General features: G+C 42.9%; 1 protein-coding gene across 3 annotated transcripts in view; it reads left to right on the top strand.

Annotated features, from left to right (window-relative positions):
- slit2 (slit homolog 2 (Drosophila)) overlaps window positions 1–21,023 on the top strand; it is a 489,173-nt gene extending 468,150 nt beyond the window's left edge. For all 3 annotated transcript variants that reach the window (XM_041182754.1, XM_041182765.1, XM_041182773.1), the window contains 4 exons: window positions 8,788–8,942; window positions 9,745–10,033; window positions 15,189–15,400; window positions 19,245–21,023. In XM_041182754.1, coding sequence (XP_041038688.1) covers window positions 8,788–8,942; window positions 9,745–10,033; window positions 15,189–15,400; window positions 19,245–19,486 — 898 coding nt within the window. In that variant the 3' untranslated portion in view covers window positions 19,487–21,023. The remainder of the gene's footprint in view (window positions 1–8,787; window positions 8,943–9,744; window positions 10,034–15,188; window positions 15,401–19,244) is intronic.
- The last annotated feature ends 889 nt before the right edge of the window (window positions 21,024–21,912 follow it).

Here is a 21,912-nt window from a genome sequence, read left to right on the forward strand (position 1 = left end):
TACTCGCTGGGATGTGTCTCCAAATTCTTGGTGGAATATTGTGTTTTACACACGCTGGCTTTCACCTGGCTTTCGGCCCTTGCTACCAGACCTTCAGTAATCAGGAGGAGGAAGAGAGGAGGAGGCATTTGGGACACGATCGTTCCAGACAGGATGTCACAGAATTGTTACAGCATAGAAGGAGGCCATTCAGCCCATCCAATCTGCATTGGCTCTGTAAATGAGCAATTCCCTTCATGCTATTCTACTGCCTTCTCCTCATAACCCTGCACATTCGCCCTTTTCAGATCACAGTTTAATCCCCCTTTGAATGCTTCAATTGAAACTGCCTCCACCCCACTCTCAGGCAGTGCATTCCAGACCCAACCACTCACTGCGTAAGGATGTTTTCCTCATGTTGCTTTTAATTCTTTTATCAATTACTTTAAACCTGTACCCTCTTGTTCTCGATCCTTTCTCAAATGAGAATGGTTTCTCCCTATCTACACTGCCCACGAGTGGCTCATCAGATCTGGTTCCCCTGAAAACATCACGGGCAGAACTTTCAGGAGTAAAATTGCATGCAATAACATCGGGTGAGCATCCCAACTTCATCGCACACTCACGCAATGTTTCTCTCAAGTGGGCGCAGGCAGGTACCGGAGCGGTGCCCGCCATTAATATAACAGGCCACTTAAAGCCCTTAACAGCCCAATTGACTGTGACTTTACCTTGTCCATGTGATTTTCTGCACGGGCGGGATAAAAAGGGTCAGCAGCAGTACCAGTGTGAGTAGTGAGCAGTTTTGGAACAGAAATTTTCGCTTAGCGGGTGGGTGCACGCCTGACCTGCTCGAGCGTGAAATAACACATGTTGACGTCGGCCGAGCATGCCGACGTCAATGCGCGGTCACGCGATAGTTCGGTTGGCGGTTGCGCTGCCGACAATTAAAAGGCCTGTTAAGGCCATTAAATAATCAATTAACCTACATTTTCACTGCCCGTCCAACCTTATGGATGGCAGCAGGCGAAAAGGCCATGTGACCATTACATTTTTTTGGAAACCTCATCCACGGGTGGTATGAGGTTTCCTAAAGCAAATAAAAATAAACTAGAAGTTTTACAATTGAGTTAATAACATGTCACTGCTCACCACATGAGGGGACAAATTTCATTATTTTTATTTTCTTTTTTTAACAATGCTTCATCTCCCTGAGGCACAGTGAGATTATGAAGCACTCACTTGTGCGCGTGGGTGAAGATCGCGCTTGGCCCACTCACCCTCCTCCCCCTCCGCCTGTGCTGAACATTGTCGCTCATGTTTCACGCTGGGTGGGCCTTAATTGGCCCACCAGCGTGAAATTGCGTCCGGTGCTGATCGCGGATGGTGGTTGGCTTCCCAACCAGCCCCGCCCACCCCCACTGAGCACCCCCGCCATGGGCAAAATTCTGCACTTGGAGATAGCTTGCTGCTGGTTGCTTTTTGATACTTGGCAGCTTCATCTCTGTTTGGGACTTCATTGATAGCATCTCCAGGCCTCATTTCAGACTTATTGCTGTCTGCCAGGTTCCCGGAGGATTCAGAATGTGTGGACCCTTCTAGGTATCAGACAGCCTTCCGTTACTCTGGTAATGGGGTTTGTGGTCTCTGCTGGAGGCACCTCCTCTGAGGAGGAAGAGAGAGGCAGAAGGGAGAGGAGGTCAGGTGTCCCAAAGCAGCTTCCAGGGCAACAACCTGTGGCAGGCACAAGGGGCGCAGGGACAGCAGGAAGTCCAAGGCATAAGGGGCCACAGAAGACACCACTATCCTGCTGCCAGGGTTTACAGGCAGTGATGCAGCTAGCTCAATATGTCCGAGGTGCAATGCTGAAGGAGGCTCCATCTCTCAAGGGAGGCCGTGTCCTCCATCTGTCAGATGATTGGGCCTGAGATCAGCTCCGACTGTGTGGGTAGACACCCAATGCCAGTGGCTCTGAAGGTAACAGTGGCCTTTAACTTCTATGCCTCCAGCTCTTCCCAGGGCTCAGTTGGGGATCCCAATCAGCTATACACAATTGTGTCAAGTTGGTGACAGAAGCTCTATTCTTTACCATATGGACAAGGCCAGCCAGGCTGAGTGAGCCAGAGGCTTTGCAGTGATAGCTGGGTTTCCCCACATCCAGGGTGCTATAGACTGTACACATGTGGCTATCAAGGTGCCAGCAGGTGAGCCCAGTGCCTTTGTCAACAGGAAGGGCTTCCACTCCATGAACGTGCAGATAGTGTGTGACCACAGGATGCTGATTCTACAAGTCTGTGCAAGATACCCAGGCAGCTCCCATGACGCGGACATCCTGAGACACTCCCAGGTGCCGAGGCTCTTCAGTGCTCCAGCCCTACTGGATGGATGGCTGCTGGGTGACAAGGGCTATCCGTTGAAGAGGTGGCTCATGATGTCTCTCTGCCATCCAAGAACAGAGGCAGAGAAGCGTTATAATATGAGCCATGTCTCCACAAGGTTGGTGATGGAGAGGAACATATGTCTTCTCAAGCTGCACTTCCAATTTCTGGACCATTCAGGGGGTGCACTACAATACCCCCCAGGACGGGTGTCATTGATCGTGGATGCATGCCTCGCTTTCCACAATCTGGCACTGGCAAGGGGAGACCCATTGGAGGAAGGAGATCTTGACGCAGCTCCACAGGCCACAGATGATGAGTCCAGTGGTGATTCCAAAGATGAGGATGGTGAGGAGGACAATGAGAGTGTTGAGCCAGACCTCGGTAACCTCCAGGGAGGCAGGGATGCCTTGATCCAACTCTCCTTCACCAAAGGTCAGATTCAAATGTATGCCATGGCTGCCTCCTCCATCCCGGATACCTGAAAGGACCCTTTCATTTTAACACAAAGAACACTCAGTGCCTGTGCAATGCAGTTCAAAGTCACTTATGTCCAGCATTACACACTGGCATACCCTGCATCAATAAAATAAAAATGTGAAGCATCCACAGGCCATGACAACAGAAACAAAATTTATGTGACACTTCCAAACTATTTACATAAACATTTCTGGTCTTCAATCCCAGACCAGTATAGATAAAATGAACAGAAATGAACATAAAATCAGCAGTAACCTGTCCCTCTTGTGCTCATGGTGCTTTTAACTTACATTTGCGAGTGCTACGTCAAGGTGCTCCCCCCCTCGCTGGCACTGGCATTGGAGACAGCCTGCTGACCCTGCTGTCTTGTTGGCCTTGATGACCTTGGTGGTCGTCCTCTGGCAGTGGAGCCTGTGCTGTCCCTGCAAGAGAGGGAGTGGCCAGTGACACGCCTGGCATCTCCCTAGTCATCGCAGCCTCATCAGATGTCATGGTTACTGATGGAGGGCGGAGAAACTGCTGCTGTCATCCAGAGTGCCCTGAGAGAAGCCCACAGAAATGACAAGCAGCTCATGCACCAACATGGGGTCACTCTGGACCTCCCTACAGGCAGTTGATGGACGGACACCTAGCTGGGATACTGGGTACTCATCCATCTCACACACAGACACTTACCACCTGACGTCAGTGCCTGTGTGAGGGCTTGCAGGTCCAAGTGTAACCCCAGGAACCCCCAATTCTGTCCCTGGAGCTGCCTCTACATGACAGTCATCACTCTCCCAGTGGAGGAGGCAGTGTGCTCAAACCTGGCTGTCAACGCAGTGCTCACACTCCGCATGGACTCCTCCATCACAGAGACCATGGCACACAGGCCCTCATGGATCTCCACCAGATCCTCTCACACATCTCACTGGGCATTCAGCACCTGACGCCTAGTGGACAACTCCAGAGGCCTATTGTCAGCCTTCGACTGAGCATCTTCCCAAGATCAATGGCAACTCCAAGTCTGAGCTCCCATCAATGAAGAGACTACACTAGAATAGTTACACAATCTGAAAGTCTCACATCCGTACACTGCAGTCTTACCTTTGTCTTGCAACCCCGCCTCTCCACGCTCGATTGCATGGGGGTCAAGGGGGTCCTAACTCAAACCTGCTGAGCAGCAGGAGGTTGGGTGGGCCTCCGCCAGTACGTGCCCTCTCAGTTTGGTTATGGCTCATCATCTTCTGAAAGGACAGAGGAGCATTGATTAATCCAGTCTCTACCTGCAGCGCCATTGCAGCCTGGCCAACCCCAGCTGAGGAACATCTCGGAGGGCACATCCGAGTTGTGGCTCTTGAGTGACAAGGCACTCAGTCCAAGCAGCCAGGGCTCACCCCCTTGGCCAGCTCCGGCATCATTTACAGTTGGCACTTAGACTCTAACACCTCTGAGGCCCACAGGGGGATGGCCACACCTTAACACTTCTGCACACTGACCCATCACAACACAATGCTCATCCTTCCTGAGCGCAGCAGATTATTGAAGCGCTTCTGGCACGGGACCCACATCATGGCTGCTCGCCTGGGCTGCCATCTCCTCGCATGCCCTCTTGGTGAGGTGCAGTGGCCTCCTCCTCCCACCTCTGGGGACAAGGTGTCCCTCCTGGCAACCCCTCCTCCACGCGGACAGGGAGGCACTCATCAGAAAAGTGGGGGGCCGAGTGCCCACCTGGCCTGCCCTCCCGCTGGCTTTTGCAGCCGCACTCGTGTCCATCGTTCGAACAACAGACAGAAGTCCTTCCCTGGCAGCCTTTCTTGGGCTGCCTGGGCCGTTCTTAAACTGGCCGCTGGGTCGTCAATGGATCCGGCGAATGACAGACCCCTGCCCCTGCTGGCCCTTCCCGGCCAGTGTGAAATCACGGTCAGGGACCAATCACGGGGAGTGGTTGTTTTCACGGCCTCTCCCATGCCCACCCGCTGCGCCTGCCCAATGAGGGGAAAATCCTGCCCCACCACTTCACAATTGCTCCACAATCCCACACCTTTCCATGTGCCTGTTACACATCACCCTCTTGGACTAAGGGGAAGGTGGTGATGTTGTGGTACTGTCACTGGACTGGTAATCCAGAGACCTAGGGTAATGCTCTGGGGACCTGGGTTCCATGGCGACGGTGGAATTAGAATTCAATAAAAATTTGGAATTAAAAGTCTAATGATGACCACAAAACCATTGCCGATTGTTGTAAAAACCTATCTGGTTCACTGATGTCCTTTAGAGAAGGAAATCTGCCGTCCTTACATCTGACTCCAGACCCACAGCAATGTGGTTGACTCTTAAATGCCACTCCACCCACATCTCACGAATGAAATTTAAAATCCTGAAATAAGACATCACAAATCAAAAAGCTCATAACAACTTTATCCAACAACACTTTTAAGAATACATTGAAAACAGAACTAATCACCATTGTACATTCCCCTAGTGCCTTCTTGTGCTCCTCTGCAGTTGTTACTCCCATGTCTGCAGCATGGCGGGTGGCAGGATGCTGACTTTCAGTGGAGGGGACTGTAGATGGTCTGGCAGGGAAACCTTGAGGAGCTCTTGGCCTTGGGAGCCCAGCTTTGGACTGCACATCCTGAGCATGGGTCACAGCAGTCTGGTTGAGATACATCAGCCAAAGCACTAGCAGAGCGGTCGCGGTGGGAGCACGAATGTTCTCATCCTGACAGAGGACAGTAGGTTTATGCCCCATGGCGCTGCTGCCACTCCCCGGGAGTGGTATCGCAGCAATCCTAGTAATCTGCTGGGAGGAGAGATTGCTGGAATGCTGTGAGAGCCTGCATGCTTCTTTGAACATTGAGATCTGCAGCTGTCCGAGTTTGCATGGCAGCAAGCATGGATCTCATGAGCTCAATCTGAGCTTCCATTGCAGCAGTTAGGCCTACTACATGTGGAAGGGTTGATCACATTTATGGTTTTGGGAAGCACAGCATGCATTTGACAATTTTCCATGTCCTGTAACTCTCTGGTGGGGTAAGCAGGCACCAGTGGCTGCAAAAAAGCTAGTTCCGGAAAAGACTCCTGATGTTTGATGAAAGGAAGCCATTTCAGATTGTTTATTTTCCCTATTTCTTCTCTCTCTTCCTCTCCTGAAAGATGGCTCACGATAGGATTTGTTTCCACAATTGGTAGCAACACTCCCCTATCCTTCTCAAGTAGTTATTCTTCATCCATGTGCTAAGTGGGCTCTTCAACTATCAGAGGGGAGGGCGGCATCACAGTTATATCTGACTCTGTGTTCACTTGATGTTCACCCAAACATACTTCTCCAGCAAGAGAATCAATTCAAAGTTATGCTCACACCAGCTCAGAGCAGTGTTGCTCACCACAGATTAGCCTGAAACCTTCCTAAAACCAGGGGAATGGGAGGAAAATAGAATATCACTCCCCAGTTTACAAAAGTAAAGAGGCATAAATATTTTAATATTGTTTTAAGAACAAAACTAATTTTGATAATTTGATGTGAATTAATCTACAGCAATGTTCTTTCTAAAGGAACTGGCTGCAAGCAAAATGCTTGAAACTAGCTAATTCCCAGTGATTCATCCAAACTCATCCAACCAAACAAAACTGGCAATGTCAGAATTAATTGCAGAGTCACAAAAGAGGGAAAAAGAGAAATGTTGTGCTATAAGGCATTAATTAGACAATTTTTCACTCATATACAGAATAGTGACAGGTGCTTCTGGCAATATGTGGGCTTGCATAACACACAGATACTACTAATAATTAACTCAACTCAATTAAAACACCTTGACAAGCTTGTGATTCTTTACATTTATTATTATTACGACAACTTCAGTCAATGGGGACATTATGGTGTGTTTTTAATATAGCTGTCACACAGCAGTAATATGGTATAATGCTCATATATGTAATTATGGATAAAGAGTTACACGTGCATGATTGATCTGGTTTGTTTAAAATAAATGCTGCACATGCTGGAAATTTAAAAAAAAACAAATGCTAGAAACACTCAGTGGATTGGGCAGCATCTGTGGACAGAATAGACACATTAAGGTAAAAGTCCATTTCTGACGAATGGACCAGACCAAATGTTAATGTTTGCCTGTTCCTACCACAACTGTTGCTTGACATAATGATCATTCCCAGCATTTTATGATTTGTTTTACCATTATTCAAACTCGAATATTCTTCCAAGAGCCACAAATCAGTCCTTTTGGATTCAGCCGTGGAAAATTCTGCATTAAAAATGATGACATGTTTCAACAATATGCTTAGACCTTAATCTCACAAATGAAGCTGTCCTTGTGCTAATAGAAATGGCACGTCACAAAGCTGTGCCCCTAATCAGTAAAGTCAGAACAGGGTTGATGGTGAGGTACTGGGTTAGCACTTTGCATAGTGCTTGTCAGTCATAAGTGAATTGTTGCTGTGACAAATGGTCTTCCATTAAGTCTGAGTGAGATAGAAAACATCCATCTCCCTGAGGCACTGCCACATAATTAAGCACACTATTTTAATGCTTTTCACACTTCCACTGATCAGCAGCTAGCAAAGGCAATCAAGATATGTTTGCTTGTCATCTCTAAAAGAGCTAATATTCTTCTACATGCATCAGACAACTGGTCATTTGTATACTCAACAGCTTATTTTCCTCGGAAGAGCAGGCGTGAAACCCATTCTTTGCTTTTTAAGCACATTTTTAATAAATGAGTTTTCTCTCAAAAATTTAGTTCCTCACTGCCCACATTTATAACGTGATATTAGTTACTATCGTCTGAGCCCACTCTACGCAGCAATCCTGGAAAACATTTATAGGAATATCGATTCACAGAAACAAGAGTCCCTCCAGCCTATTGCACAATTCCATTACATGATGGCTGATCTGTGCCTCAGCTCCATTTACTTGTATTCTTTGACACTTTTATTAAACAAAAATCTATTAATCTCTGTCTGGAACATTTCAGCTGTTCCAGTATCCATAACCTTTTGAGTTCCAGGTTTCAACTATCTTATGCGAAAACAGTATTTCCTGAATTTACTCCTAAAGGACCTAACTCTACTTTTAAGATTTGCGTCCTCTTTTTGTGGATTCACCTACCAGAAGAAAAGGTTTTCTTTACCTACATTTTCAAATATCTCTTTCACACTTTAAACACCTTGATAGATCACCCCGCAATCTTCTAACCTCAAGAGAGTACAAGCCAGGTTTATAGAACAAGTTCTTATAATCTAACTCTTTAAGTGTCATTCTGATGAATCTACACAAGTTACCTTCTTGAGCTGTCTGATCAAGGGCAGGTCTGACCAACAGTATCACAACCTTCACCATGGGTAGGGCAAGGAGGCAGGTCCCAAATCCACCCCAGCCAGAATTGGAATCAAACCCCATGCTATTGGCACCAATCTGATCCAGTCCAGCCAACTTCTCAATTTTCTTTTCATTTTCCAATCGGGTCAGTATGCTCCTTTGGTTTCTTCGGTTTCTCTTAAGTCTTTATGCTACTTCAGTTTACTTTGTTTATGCTTATTTTTTCTGAATTGTTTAAAGTTATTTAATTTTAAATAAATTGTCTTTAGTTTGTGTTAACACAAAGGCCAAGCAAATTGCAGCATGACTCCCCTTTATGCCACAATATGTTCTGGTTTAATGGGAATTGGACTTTCATCCTAGGCTGTCCATAGAACTGGAGTCTGGTAGAACTGGTGGTGGCAAGGATTAATATTAATGGAAGATGTTGCTAATGGATCAAGGGAATAATTCCTCTGAATTGAGCACATTTTTGTGTGAGGCAATAATAGATATCTCATCTTTAGGAAAATATATATTCAATATGTGATTAAGTACAAACTTTTATTAGTCATTTACATAAATCTCTCTGATTTTAATACAATGTAAAATATATATTATCCAACTAACTTACTGTTCTTGTTCTTTCTGCAGTGTGGAAACAATCAATGATGGTAACTTCCACAGTCTGGAGCTGGTAGCAGCTGATCAAATGTTGAGCCTGGTGATAGATGGAGGAAATCCAAAGAGCATCAACAACTTAGCCAGACAATCAACACTCAACATTGACTCCCCTCTCTATGTTGGAGGTATGGTGGATTATTTATTATTATTAAATTATTTATATTTACATTTCAATGTTTTGTGTAATCCTTCACAGTTCCAGCCAAAGAGCAAAACTGGCAAGATACACAGTAGGCAACATCATGTTAGATATAAGGGTATTTCATCCCATTGTATTAAACTCAAAATATGTTTATAATAAAACATCAATTAGAATGTTATAAATTGGTGATTGTAGAGTTATGTTTAATTAATAGAGCAGAGCCTTTTGCATGATAATTTTCCTGATAATTTTGCTAAAGGCAAATACTGATGAATTAGCAGATTTGCATGCATAGGCAACATTTACCAAAGCAATTGCACAAAAATAGCATTGCATTACCTAGGGCACTGATTTCGTGATTACACTTGTCTCCTTTATAGATATATTTGCAATTTAACTGATGATACTCCCAAGGGCTGCACTTCAGAACACCTACACACCATGCCTTGGAGTGGTGTGATTCAAGCTTCTACCTGTGATTCTCCAATTTAAAATGTTTTAATCATAATAGATACTGCTCATATGTAGTGTTGACTATTGGGTTAGATTTACAGGTTATTGCTGATGGGGAGCTAAGATAGAAAATATATGGGAAGTGTGGGTTTAAAAAGAGAGTGAGAAATAATGATTTTAATAATAAGTATTTAATCATTTAAGGAAATGAACTGCAAAAGTTATTATCATATCAGTTGGAACATGTTCAGTTATCGCTTTGTAATCTCAGTAATAACTCAAAAGAACATTTGCTGTCGCAGATTATTCACCGTACCTTTGCTTCTTTTTAGGTATGCCCACCAAGACAAACTTTGCAGCTTTGCGCCAAGGACCAGGCCAGAATGGCACTAGTTTCCACGGCTGCATTCGCAACTTGTATATCAACAATGAACTGCAGGACTTTAAGAAAGTTCCAATGCAGATTGGGATTCTGCCAGGCTGTGAACCCTGCCAGAAGAAGATGTGTCAGCATGGCACCTGTCATGCCATTGGCCAGTCTAGCTTCACCTGTGAGTGTGAGGGAGGCTGGACAGGGACACTTTGTGACCAGCAAACCAACGACCCGTGTCAGGGCAACAAGTAAGTGATTGTGGAGCTTGCTATTTATTTCTTTTGCTTGGCTAAATCCTCATTATTTTTCTACTTAAAAAAAATGGCAAGTACTTAGGAAGAGAATATTTTCCCATTTTTGGACTCCGCTGGAAACATCAGGTGGAATTTTCCATTCCGGGACTAAGTCCCATGGCAGGGATGGGAATGGGGAGAGTTTCCTGCCATGGAGACTGGTGGAAACTTGTGCCATATCATGCGATGCTGGCCTAATTAATTATGCAGTTGGGGGTTTCCTGACATTATGTGAGACAGGGCAGCCTGGATACCTCAGACGTCGGCATCATATCCGGATGCCAACCGGCCCACCATTGAAGGCAAAAATCCACCTCCTGAAAGACCCTGCAGCCCGAAGAGCCAACTGGTAGATGCCCTACCCACCCACTGCTGTACGTGGTGTTCCAGAGTCCGGTTGAAGGAGGCCTCAGCCTTCCATACCAAACTCCAGAGGCAGCCCAGGCCAACTGCAGTTAATTCCTGACATTTCCATGCCACGTTGGTTGAGACGTGTTCTGGACCGGTGTGATCTCCCCCTGGCAATGCGGGCACTTGGATGGGAGGGGAAAGTGCTTCGAGGCCCATAAAAAGCCAGAAAAAATTGCTGAGAAAACATTCCTTTACTCTGCTTCACCAGTATATATTCAATCTGAGAACAACAGCTTTTACTGTGCCTGTGTGACTGTTTCTAAAACATTTACGAAGAGAACAGGGGAGTGCTTCTTCCTACATTTACTTTTAAAGTCCAGTCTATAGAAATGTCAGCCTGTGAATGCCAACTTGTGATCTAAATAACTTGAAAGTTTCTTTAGGTTTGCACTGACCTAGATTTGAGATTTTCTCACCTTCCCCTTGATTGCTTTTGATGTTGAAAGCACCAGAGATTGTACTGTGTCTTTTTATGCATCTTTAATGACTTTAGCTCTGAAGGGTTTCACTGAATCTTAACCAAATTTCATAAGTGATTTCACCTAAGGAGATATTATGGGCTGTGCTCACTGACCTACATTGCATGATAGCCCACCAACATTTCCATTTTAAAAATATGATCCAGTGTTCAAGTTCCTCTATGGCCTCTCCCGTCCGCTATCCCTGTAACCTCCTGCAGCCACACCACTCTCTGAAAGTACTGCATTCCTCCAATTCTGGCCTCTTGTAGATCCCAGCTACTTAATCTTACTATTGCAGCTGTGCCTTCAACTGCCAAACTGTGGAATTCCCTCTCTAATCTCACTCCCATTCTATCTCTCTCTTCTCCTTTAAGATGCTCGTTAAAACTTAGCTCTTTGACCAACCTTTGTCACCTTCCTAATATCTTTCTTTTTTGTCCAACTGTACACTCCTGTGAAGCTCCTGGGATGTTTTAATACATTAAGGAAATTGAAGTTTGTGTTCTTAACTTCCTTCGTTTGCTATTTTCAGTGCAGTTTTTAATGTAATCACCTAAATTCTTAATCTGAAGAAGAACCATATGGACTCAAAACATTAATCCTGTTTCTCGCTCCACAGATGCTGCCAAACCTGCTGAGTTTTCCAGTATTTTCTGTTTCTGATTCAGATTTCCAGCATCCGCAGTATTTTGCTTTTATCTAAGTTTGTAATCCCTTTATTTTAGGCATATAATTAAAGCAACGGGCAAGATTATATGGGCTGAATTTTCCATTCGTTGGGTGGGTGGGCCTGACCCAATCGCAGGCGGGCACAGAGCCAATTGCCGCCAGTGATCGGGGCCGCACTGCCATTTTACGTGGGCAGGCCAATTAAGCCTGCCCAGCGTGACGTCCGCCGGGAAGCACTATGCACTCCCGGTGCGGACAGTGGGGGGAATGCCTAAACTTGAGAGTGCGCTCTTTCGCGCATGCGCACAAAAGAGCGCACATCTCCCTGAGGCTAAGTGCAGCCTCAGGGAGATCGCCTCAACTTTTAAAAATAGAGAAAATAAAAATCCCTTACATGTCCCCTCATGTGACAATGTCACATGAGTTGGGACATGTTCATACTTTCCATAACAAGTTTATTACAATTTTTAAAACCCTATATGAAACCTCATCCCGCCGCTGGATGAGGTTTCATGTTTTTTCTTGTTGCCACCGGGGCTCCTGGCATGCCCGCAAGTGACCATTGACAGGTTGGTGAGCCCGCAGCTGATTTTGCTGCGCCCCCACCTTCCTGAAAATTTAAATGGGGCAGGATGATGTCGGGGGTTCCGCTCGACGTCATCCCACGTCATTTTAAGTGTCAGTGAGTGGGCCCCACCCCAACTCGCCGATGATAAACTCCTACCCTGTGTGTTCTGATTAACTGCTAACAATAGTAAATAGAGAAATTTAAATCCACAGATTTCTTAACTTTGTCCATGCATCATTATTTACTGAACATTTAAAACTTGTTAATTTTGCATATGTCAAACATTTTGAAATGCTTATTGATAGGACTTCACACCTACAAGTGATGTTTAACATAGCTTTGTGGAAAAACAATGTAAAGACATTTTCATACAGTTTTGGGAGTGGAATACGTTGAGCTTAAAATAACAAGCATCTTGTGTATTTCCTTTTCATTATTTTTTGACTGTTTTTTCATTAACATCCACAATCCCCTGGATCATTACAATTTGTTGCACATTTTGTGAATCAGGGTGTTTCAAGTTTTTGTTTTGTAAGCTGTCCAGTTGCTTTGTAATCTCCCACCACAAGCCTCCTGTCCTTCAGCTTGGACAGACTGGGGTTCAGACTTTTGCAAGTGGCAGACTCGCTGCATGATCTGCCAACAAGATATCTGCAGGAGAATGGAATCTCTGCCAATCTGTGGGCTTCCCACTCTCAGCTAGGGAAATCTGTTGCTATATGCTTCAGTAAGTCTCTGAACTTAACTCACAGAAAGCCTCTCTATAAAGGATACAAGGTGAGTTGGCATGGAGGGGGTAAGAGCCAAGGATGGTGGATGGGGAGCATGTGTTAGCATAGCGGTTATGAGCGGCCATAGGGAATGGGTGGGAGGCATGAGGTGGCACAGGTTGGCATGGACAGGGCATGGGAAGTGTGTGAATTGTGAGGCCTGGAGAGCTGTTCTTTGTTTCGATTTTTAAAAAATTTAATTCAGCAAAGTGCTGGAGCAAGCCTTCTGCCCAGCCCACCCCCTTGGAATGAAAATCAGAACTGTGGGCAGCCATTTTTAAAGGCCAGTTTCGCAGAGCTGAGAATTCTCCTGATTTGAACTTGAACCCATTGAGATACGAGTTCAAGGTTGTGTCTTTAGTCTTGGATTACTTATAAGAAACAAGTCATATTTTCTGGCCCGTATTTCTGTACACGATTAGAAAGATCCATGTTTCCTTATGCTGCTTTGAAAGTGGAAATTACGTATAATTATACGCTGGATTAACTAGGTAATAATGAAGAAGAAGGAGTGCATAATAGTAAAATGCAGAGATTTTGAGAAGACTAGAAAGCAAAGCTAAATAACAGCAATTAATCATCATTAGAGTTCATTATTGCTACTCTGGAGTCCCCTGAAAAACCGAAATCCAATATTCAAACCTATTGTGGATGCTCTAATGTTAATCATATTCTCAGAATGCAACTATGGTACTGAATGCATTTCCAAATGATCAGGAAATAAGTAATAAACCATAGCTTTTCACAAAGTCTATTATTAAGATCATTCACTCTGGATTCGCAGAAGCCTTCCTCTAGTGTTTCATTGCAGCCTGATCATTGAGTATAGCAGATGCTAATTGTTCCTTAGAGGCATATTGGAAACATAATCAAGTAATCCAAACAAATGATTTACATGATTAGTACACTCTAATGGGAGGAATTTGAATCACTTCAAACAGGAAGTTTGGAATTGTCATGCCTCAGTTTTGCTCTACTCACATATGTGCTTCTAATTTTGGCTGAAAATAGACAATATTTTAGTGTTAAATTGCAACCAGGTGCAATAAAGCTACCATGCTACACGTATCATGTTTGCTTGTTCCTCAAAAACACATTTTTACTAAGGCTTTTTGTATGCGCCCAATTTTGGAATTAATGTTCTTAAATGGTTATCTATATGAAACAAGCAAGTTATATTGCAAAAAAAAACTACTGCATTTCAACTCGGCTATTTTAGTTGGAACACCATAGCAGCCACATAAATAGTATTAATGTGATTTTTGGATTTTGGAAGCTTGATCCAGAATGAAACCAAACTTGTTTGAATGAAGCAGTTGGTTGTGGCTGGAAAGATCTGTGTGGGTGCTACTACGTAAACACTCATTAGTTCAATGCAATGGTGTTGATGGTGACAATATTTTCCAGTTGAAGAAGAATTATTATACATCCCTAACAACTGTTGATAATAAATAAAGAGCTAAGGTATAATTTTACAGTACCCCAAACTTGGTAATGAGAACTTTCAAGAATTTTCATCAGAAAAAGACCTCACTGTTCAAGTTCCATCCAACTAATGCTATTCTTTGAGCAAGTGTGGCTTTTACTGTTGTTCTGTTACCACCAACAGGTATACAGGAGGAAGCTCCTGATTTATGTGGCAAAGTACCTCACCTGGAGGTTTAATTTCCTTTTACAATGCACTACTCATGCATTTTGCAAAATTGCTCTATGCATAATTCAAATGGAATAATGACTGTGATACAATAGGGCATAAAAGCATTAGATATTGTGCTATACAAGGAAATTAACCCCCCAGGGGCCTTCAACTGATGGCCTGACTGCCTTGACAAATTGGTATTGCAGAACTATGGGTGGGGATTCATACTGTACTACTGTGGCACAGCATGCTGGTGATACTTCATTGCTGGATCATTCCAACCAGCAAGTGAAAAGAAAGTTAGCTGAAAATGGAAATATGACCTGAATTTTGTTGACTCCCAGCCTAAGAGCCTTCAGTTCATGTCAGTTACTCAAATTTTCCCACCTCAGATTGTTCTTTCACAATCTAGTCACAGGATGGATTACCATATAGGAATGAGACTTCCTATCTGGGCAACTGATATTGTTTGCCCACTCTGAGTAGCAGAATGTTGTATTATGGAATGTGGCAGGAAGTAGAGAAATAATATAGAAACTGTAAGGAAAAAAACAACTGTTGATCCTTTAATTACATTTTAATCTGTTTTCAGGTGTGTACATGGTATTTGTGTGCCCATCAATGCCTTCTCATACAGCTGTAAATGCCAGACAGGTTTCAAAAATGTTCTGTGTGATGAGGAAGAGGAACTGTTTAACCCCTGCCAGAACATCAGGTGTAAACATGGAAAATGCAGGCTTTCAGCTGTCAACAGGCCTTACTGTGAATGTAATAGTGGATACACTGGAGAGAACTGTGATAAAGGTAAGGGAAGTTCATTTTAAGTAACTTTTTAATAGAGGTTTGAGTGTTTCCTTGCTTGTTTAATCATGTGACATTTTCTGAAATGTTGTGATTTCAATCCACAATTAATTTTGGACTACGCCACCATTTGCTGTCCTTATATTTAAGCGTTTCCAAGATCGTGAAAGCAACCAGTGCAGAAATTAATTACTTTCTTTGCTTTAGTATTTTAGTACCTGATTTGGTTCCTCTGTCCAGAAAAAATGCCTACATTGTATGTTGTACAAAATAAAGCAATTTGAGGAACATCAGTATTGAATAAAATACTTTTTCAAAACTAATGACAAGCCTGTGACATAAATGTTTATCATCATTCACTGTATTCCACCCCCCACAAGTTGAAGTCTGATGGTTCGTTCAGAAGTAGCTATTCTTTGCTCTGTGGGAAAGAGTGTCCACAAAGTGTGTTTTCTTCCCTCCTTTTCGAATATTGACAAATCACTCTGTATTCCTTCTAACTGAATTGTACTAAATGCTAACAATAGCATGATTGTATCCTACATTACACTTTCAAATACTAATGTTTATGTTGCTGTATGCCTCAGTTTAATTCAGTTTTCGTATTATTAAAATATTAAAGCCCTTCATTTAAATAGGTTTCATTTATCAGCTTTAACCTCACTGCTGTTTATCTCACTTTAACATTTCTATATCTTCTTGGACTGAGCAGCCAAATCCAATGATTCCGCACTTAACCCTAGCACAAACTCTACCTCTGACCTCTCAGCTTCAACTGACCAATCACAGCACCTCTTGCAGGTGAGACGAATGGGAAAAGGGGTGAATCGTTTCTTTTTCTCCCTCTCTTCCTGCTAGTTAACCTTTTGAAAAACTTTTTTCTTTCTTATTAACTTGTTTGAATCCAATAAAATCTATTTCCCTCCCTCCCCCCACCCCCCACCCCCATGATCCTGACTAAGAGCTTTTCTTTGCCCTTTTACTTTGTACAGTATGACTCTGCTGTTGTAAGTGTTAAAGCATGCAGTTAGTGATAGTTATTTTCATGTCTTGTTGGTTCATGTTTCCGTACTAGATGACTGAAGACAGTCAATAAATAAATGTATAATGTGCTACAAAAATCAATCCTTTTGGATCCATAACAACTCGTGGAAAAATTGAACTGCTAAGCGAGCTTGTGCTTGTCATTCGTGATGTACATATGAAGCTGCAATATTTTATTGTAATACACAATGTTTGCAGGCTCTGATTAGAATAGTATTTACCACAATTATGGTACATCCAAAACATATTTGACAGAAATACAATACTAGGTTTTAAAAGACCATTTTTAAAGAGACAAGTCACTACCCAGTTATGTTCCACAAGTGAAGATGAGTTTATAAATCACAAGGTTGTGAAGCTTCCCTCACAAGTGGAACAAATTGGGTATAAACTCATTCCCACTAGGTATTTTGTTTCTGTAATTAGGTATGAAGATACGTTTGTTTACTATTTTATAGTATTTTTAAAAATTATTTTAAGTACAAGCACTCCCAATTATATATGTGGCCGCTGACAGGGTAAATCCTTAAGTACTCAAATGTTGAACGTTTTGGGTATTTCAGGTTATGGAGTTTCTTTTTTTCTAGTAATCAGGCATGGGGTTTGTATGAATAATCAGTTTCCTAATATTATTTCTTTATCATTCTTTCATGGGATGTCAGCATCACTGGAAAGGCCAGCATTTGTTGTCCATCCCTAATTATTCTGAGAAGGTGGTGGTGAGCTGCCCTCATGAACCACACAAACAATCATGACCACCTTCCTTTGTGTTAGGTATGACTTCAACCATTGGAGAGTTTTTCCCTAATTCCCGTTGACTTCACTTTCGTGAGGGCACCTTGGTGCCACACTCAGTCAAAGGCTGCCTTGTCAAGGGCAGTCACTCTCACCTCAACTCTGGAATTCAGCTCTTTTTCCCATGTTTGGACCAAGGTTATGATGAGGTCTGGAGTAGCAGTAGTGAATCCAAACTGAGCATCGGTGAGCAGGTTATTGCTGTGTAAATGTCGCTTGATAGCACTGTTGATGATATCTTCCATCACTTTGCTGATGATTGGGAGTAGACTGATGGGGTGGTAATTTGCCAGATTGAGTTTGTCCTGGTTTTTGTGAACAGGACACAACTGGGCAATTTTTCATATTGCTGGGTAGATGCCAGTGTTGTAGCTGTACTGGAATAGCTTGGCTATGGGCGCAGCTAATCCTGGAGCACAAGTCTTCAGCTCCACAGCCACAGTGTTGTCAGGGCCCATAATCTTTGCTGTGTCAAGTGTGCTCAGCCTTTTCATGATATCACATGGAGTGAATTGAATTGTATGAAGTCTGACATATGTGATGCTGGGGACCTCGGGGTGCGGCTGAGGTGGATCATCCACCCACACTTCTAGCTGAAGATGGTTGCAAATGCCTTGTCTTTTGCACTGATGTTCTAGGCTCCCCATCATTGAAGATGGGAGTATTTAAAGAGCCTCCTCTTTTCTGTTTAGTTGTTTAAGCGTCCTCCATCATTCATGACTGTACGTGGCAGGAATGCAGATCTATAATCTGATCTGTCAGTTGTTTAGCCCTGTCTTTGGCATGGTTCATCATGCTTGTAGCTCTGTGTTTTAGGATGCCTGGTCCTGCCCCTGGCAGGCTCTCCTGCAGTCCTCATTAAACCAAAGTTAGTCCTTTGGCTTGATGGTAATGGTAGAGAGGGATATGCCAGACCATGAGGTTACAGTTTGTGATTCTATACAATCCTGCTGCTGCTAATGGCCTAGAATGCTTCATGAATGCCCAGTTTTGAGCTGATCTGTTCTGAACCTATCCAATTTGGCATATTGGTGGTGCCAACGCAACACCATGGAAGAGGGGACTCCATCTCCACAAGGACTATTTGGTTGTCATTCCTACCACTGCTGTCAGGGGCAGATCCATCTACGACAGGTAGATTGGTGAGGGCAAGGGCAAGTAGGTTTTTCCCTCTTGTTGGTTTCCTCACCTTTTGCCACAGGCCAAGTCTGGCAGACCAGTTAAGGCCAGCAGATTCCCTTCCCTAAAGGGCATTAGCGAACCTGATAGATTTTTACAACAGGTAGCTTTATGGTCATTATTACTAAGATTAGCTTTTAATTTCAGATTTATTAATTGAATTTAAATTCCACCAGCAGTTCTGGTGGGATTTGAATCAATTTATGTCCCCAAAGCATTAGTCCCCAAACCCTTTCTGGGTTACTAGTCCAGTAACAATACCACCACACCACCATCCCCAATAAAAAGGAAAGAAACTTTTTTTCATTCTGCAGTCAGTTATAAGTCTTCCACTTCAACCATACAACTGTCAAATGTGGTGAACTTGAGTGAAGGAGAAGGAACTTTTTATTTTTTCCCAAGATGTAGGCACTGCTTGTAAAGCCACTTTTGCCACCTATCACTATCTGTGCTGATAACTGATTTGATTGCTAGGGCATTTAGAATCATTTTACAAATCACCAGATTAATTGAAATTAATTTTAGTTTCCCACAGTGGGATTTGAACTCATAGCGTCTAGGTTGCCAGTCCAGTACTGTATACTTTCTCTCCGATGACATGGGAGCACAGGGAGACTTCCAAAGGCAGTGCTAGAGTGCTCTTTTCATAGATAACGATAGCCTAGATAAGGGAGATTCTACTTTCCATTCAAAGTATGCAAATATTTTATTTCCTGTTTTAGCAACTGTGACCCTTGTACAATTGACCAAACCCCATTTAGACAAAAGCTAATTGTTGCTAACGATTGCTGCAAATCAGAAGTAATGGTTCTTTGGTTCTCACTTCCAGAAATCTCCTGTCGAGGGGAACGAATCCGAGATTACTACCAGAAGCAGCAAGGCTATGCCGCTTGCCAGACAACCAAAAAGGTCTCGCGGTTAGAGTGCCGAGGTGGATGTGACAACGGACAGTGCTGTGGACCTCTGAGAAGCAAGCGACGGAAATATAGTTTTGAATGCACTGACGGCTCTTCATTTGTGGAGGAGGTGGAAAAAGTCGTGAAATGCGGCTGCTCACGATGTTCTTTGTAAAAGCTTCAAACGCTCGCCCTTTTTCGAAACAATGTGCACCTGGTGACTGTGTGGGACGTATTTTGCTTCCGTGGTGGAGATATTTGAATTATATTGTAAAATACAGAACAGACTTATTTTTATTATCAGAAAATGACTATTTTCTTCATTTACAAAAAAAAAATGTTTCAAGTCCTTTTGACTGAAAGCTGTTGCAAAGACGCATAAAAGTGTCTGTCAAGATGCCAAACCGTTTTGGACTGGATTTCGACTTTTCCGGACTTGGTAAAAGGAAGCTTTCCATATGCTGACATCCTGTGGAGAGTAAAGGCGAAATCGAAAGGAGGACTGTGCCACTGAAAGTGGGCGTTGTCCGCTTGAAGAAGATGACAAGCTGCCAGTCATGTCAGTTCATCTTTGAAACAGGGACACAGATTTAACTGTGCTGTAAGGAAATTAAACCAAGAATGTGCATCGATGAAGAAGCCCTGGAACTTCCGCTGTCATTTCATATCTTGATTATGTGAACAGTCGTTTTCTTTTCCCCAATATAATGTGTACATTAGCATATTCGAGCTTACAAAGTGTTTTAGCAAGCCTTGTTTCCAGTATTAATTCTTTGTAATATAATTATAAATGGGGGACTATACAACCAATAGAGAATTGATGTATGGATTACTTAGTTGGATAAAGTTTGTGGTTTCTTTTGAAATGAGTTTACGCAGTATTCAAGATATCATTACGAAGTATTTATTGTATCAAAAAAAACTTGTACCTAACTTTGCTAGATCTTCTCTTTCACTCCATTTTGAATCTTTAATATATATTAATTTATATTTCGTCCTCATATTTTTGTATGTTAAAAACATTAAAAAAATATTGCATTCTTTTATTTTTATTTTTGGGGGGGATAGAGTAACTAACAATCTAGCATGTCCTCTTGGGGTGAATTGTCTTGTTATCTTTTTGATCAGTTGTGTCTCCTGTACTTTTGACCAATGACATTGCTTTGGTTTACAAAGCCTGGGAAATAACCTCACCCTAACGGTGTCAGATATAACAAACCAGTGTAAATCTTGTGAATTCTGCTGAATTTGAACCTACCTGGACAAACTAGACTTTTTGTTATTGACGTGATTTTTTTTCAACCGCCTACCCCCACACCCCACTTCCCCTGAACTTTAGTAAAGGTAAAAATTAAAACACATGCTATTTCCCTGAAAGCTGGACAAGTTTTTACATATCAGGATATTGTTTGGAGTTCCTCAGCTTCCTGACTGACTGTAAAGTTCAGAATTGTCTCCGTTTCTTGACTATTGAAACTACATGTCAGCCCTTTGTTCTCCTCCAGTAACTTGTTGCTGCTAAACCACAGATTTAGAGTTGATAAATTTAAGTAGTTGGGCTGTGCTCTTTACAAATTAAAGACTGGGAACGCCTGTGTAAATACAACTTGGTTTCCTTTGATTTCTTTCTTTCTACAACTGGTTAGATGTACATGTTGACTGATATCGGTAATGCTACTGATGTTTGTAAATTAAATCAGATATTAACTTCAGTTGGATTTACCCTTGCATTTATTGACTGGTTATGTAGTACCTTGCTTGTTGGTTAAAAAGTAAAGGCTAACCCTACTTTTTGCCTCATTCCATCTTTGTTTTTGCTGACTAGACTACTAGTTTAACAGCTTGAAAGGAGAAGCATGGGGGATAAATTCAGTTTAGTTCATCCATGTTTTGAGCATAAATCAACATTAAGGACATGAATTTCAGTCTGCGGCTTCCCATGCCCGGTCTCCCCGGAAGGGTTCTGACTGCAAGTTTAAGTTGTTCTGAGTAGCTGCCAGAAAGTGGAGTTCTCATTAAATCATTAAAATAAGTGTCCTACACCAGCTCTAAGCCCCTATTTGCCAAATTGAACTGTTGTCATGTGGAATTCACTGATGCTTAAGTTCCCCACCCCCTCCCCATACTCAGCCCAGAAGTTCTTGGCATCAACAATAGCTTAGTAAGCTGCACCAGTGTTACTTAAAGGGAGATTTGTCTCCATTCAGCTGTTTCTTGCTAGGCTTTCTAGGTGACCACTGGACTTACAGGCCTTTTAGTTGACTGTGTTGGCTTCTGTAGCTCTGTGAAAAAAATTTGGGAAATGACTTTTTGGAAACACAAGATTAATTCTGTGCAGGGGCTTCACCACGTAATCTATGAAATTGCAGGTTTACTGCTTGGTCAACCATTGAGGGTGGAGAAGTAAGAAAGAGAGCAGAGGCCCGCAGCTGCTGGCAGAACAGGATGAAAGAGAGGAGGGCACTGGAGGCTTACATCACAGGGGCCTTTCATAGTTAAACATCCTACCTCAGCTTAACTGAGAATCTGTTTCTGGCAGCCCTGTTTCACCAGAGAGGCTGTGACGGAAATATTTAACCTTTTGCAGCACCAAGTGCTGCT

The sequence above is a fragment of the Carcharodon carcharias genome, chromosome 1, assembly GCF_017639515.1.
Source record: "Carcharodon carcharias isolate sCarCar2 chromosome 1, sCarCar2.pri, whole genome shotgun sequence".
NCBI classification, from domain to species: domain Eukaryota; kingdom Metazoa; phylum Chordata; class Chondrichthyes; order Lamniformes; family Lamnidae; genus Carcharodon; species Carcharodon carcharias.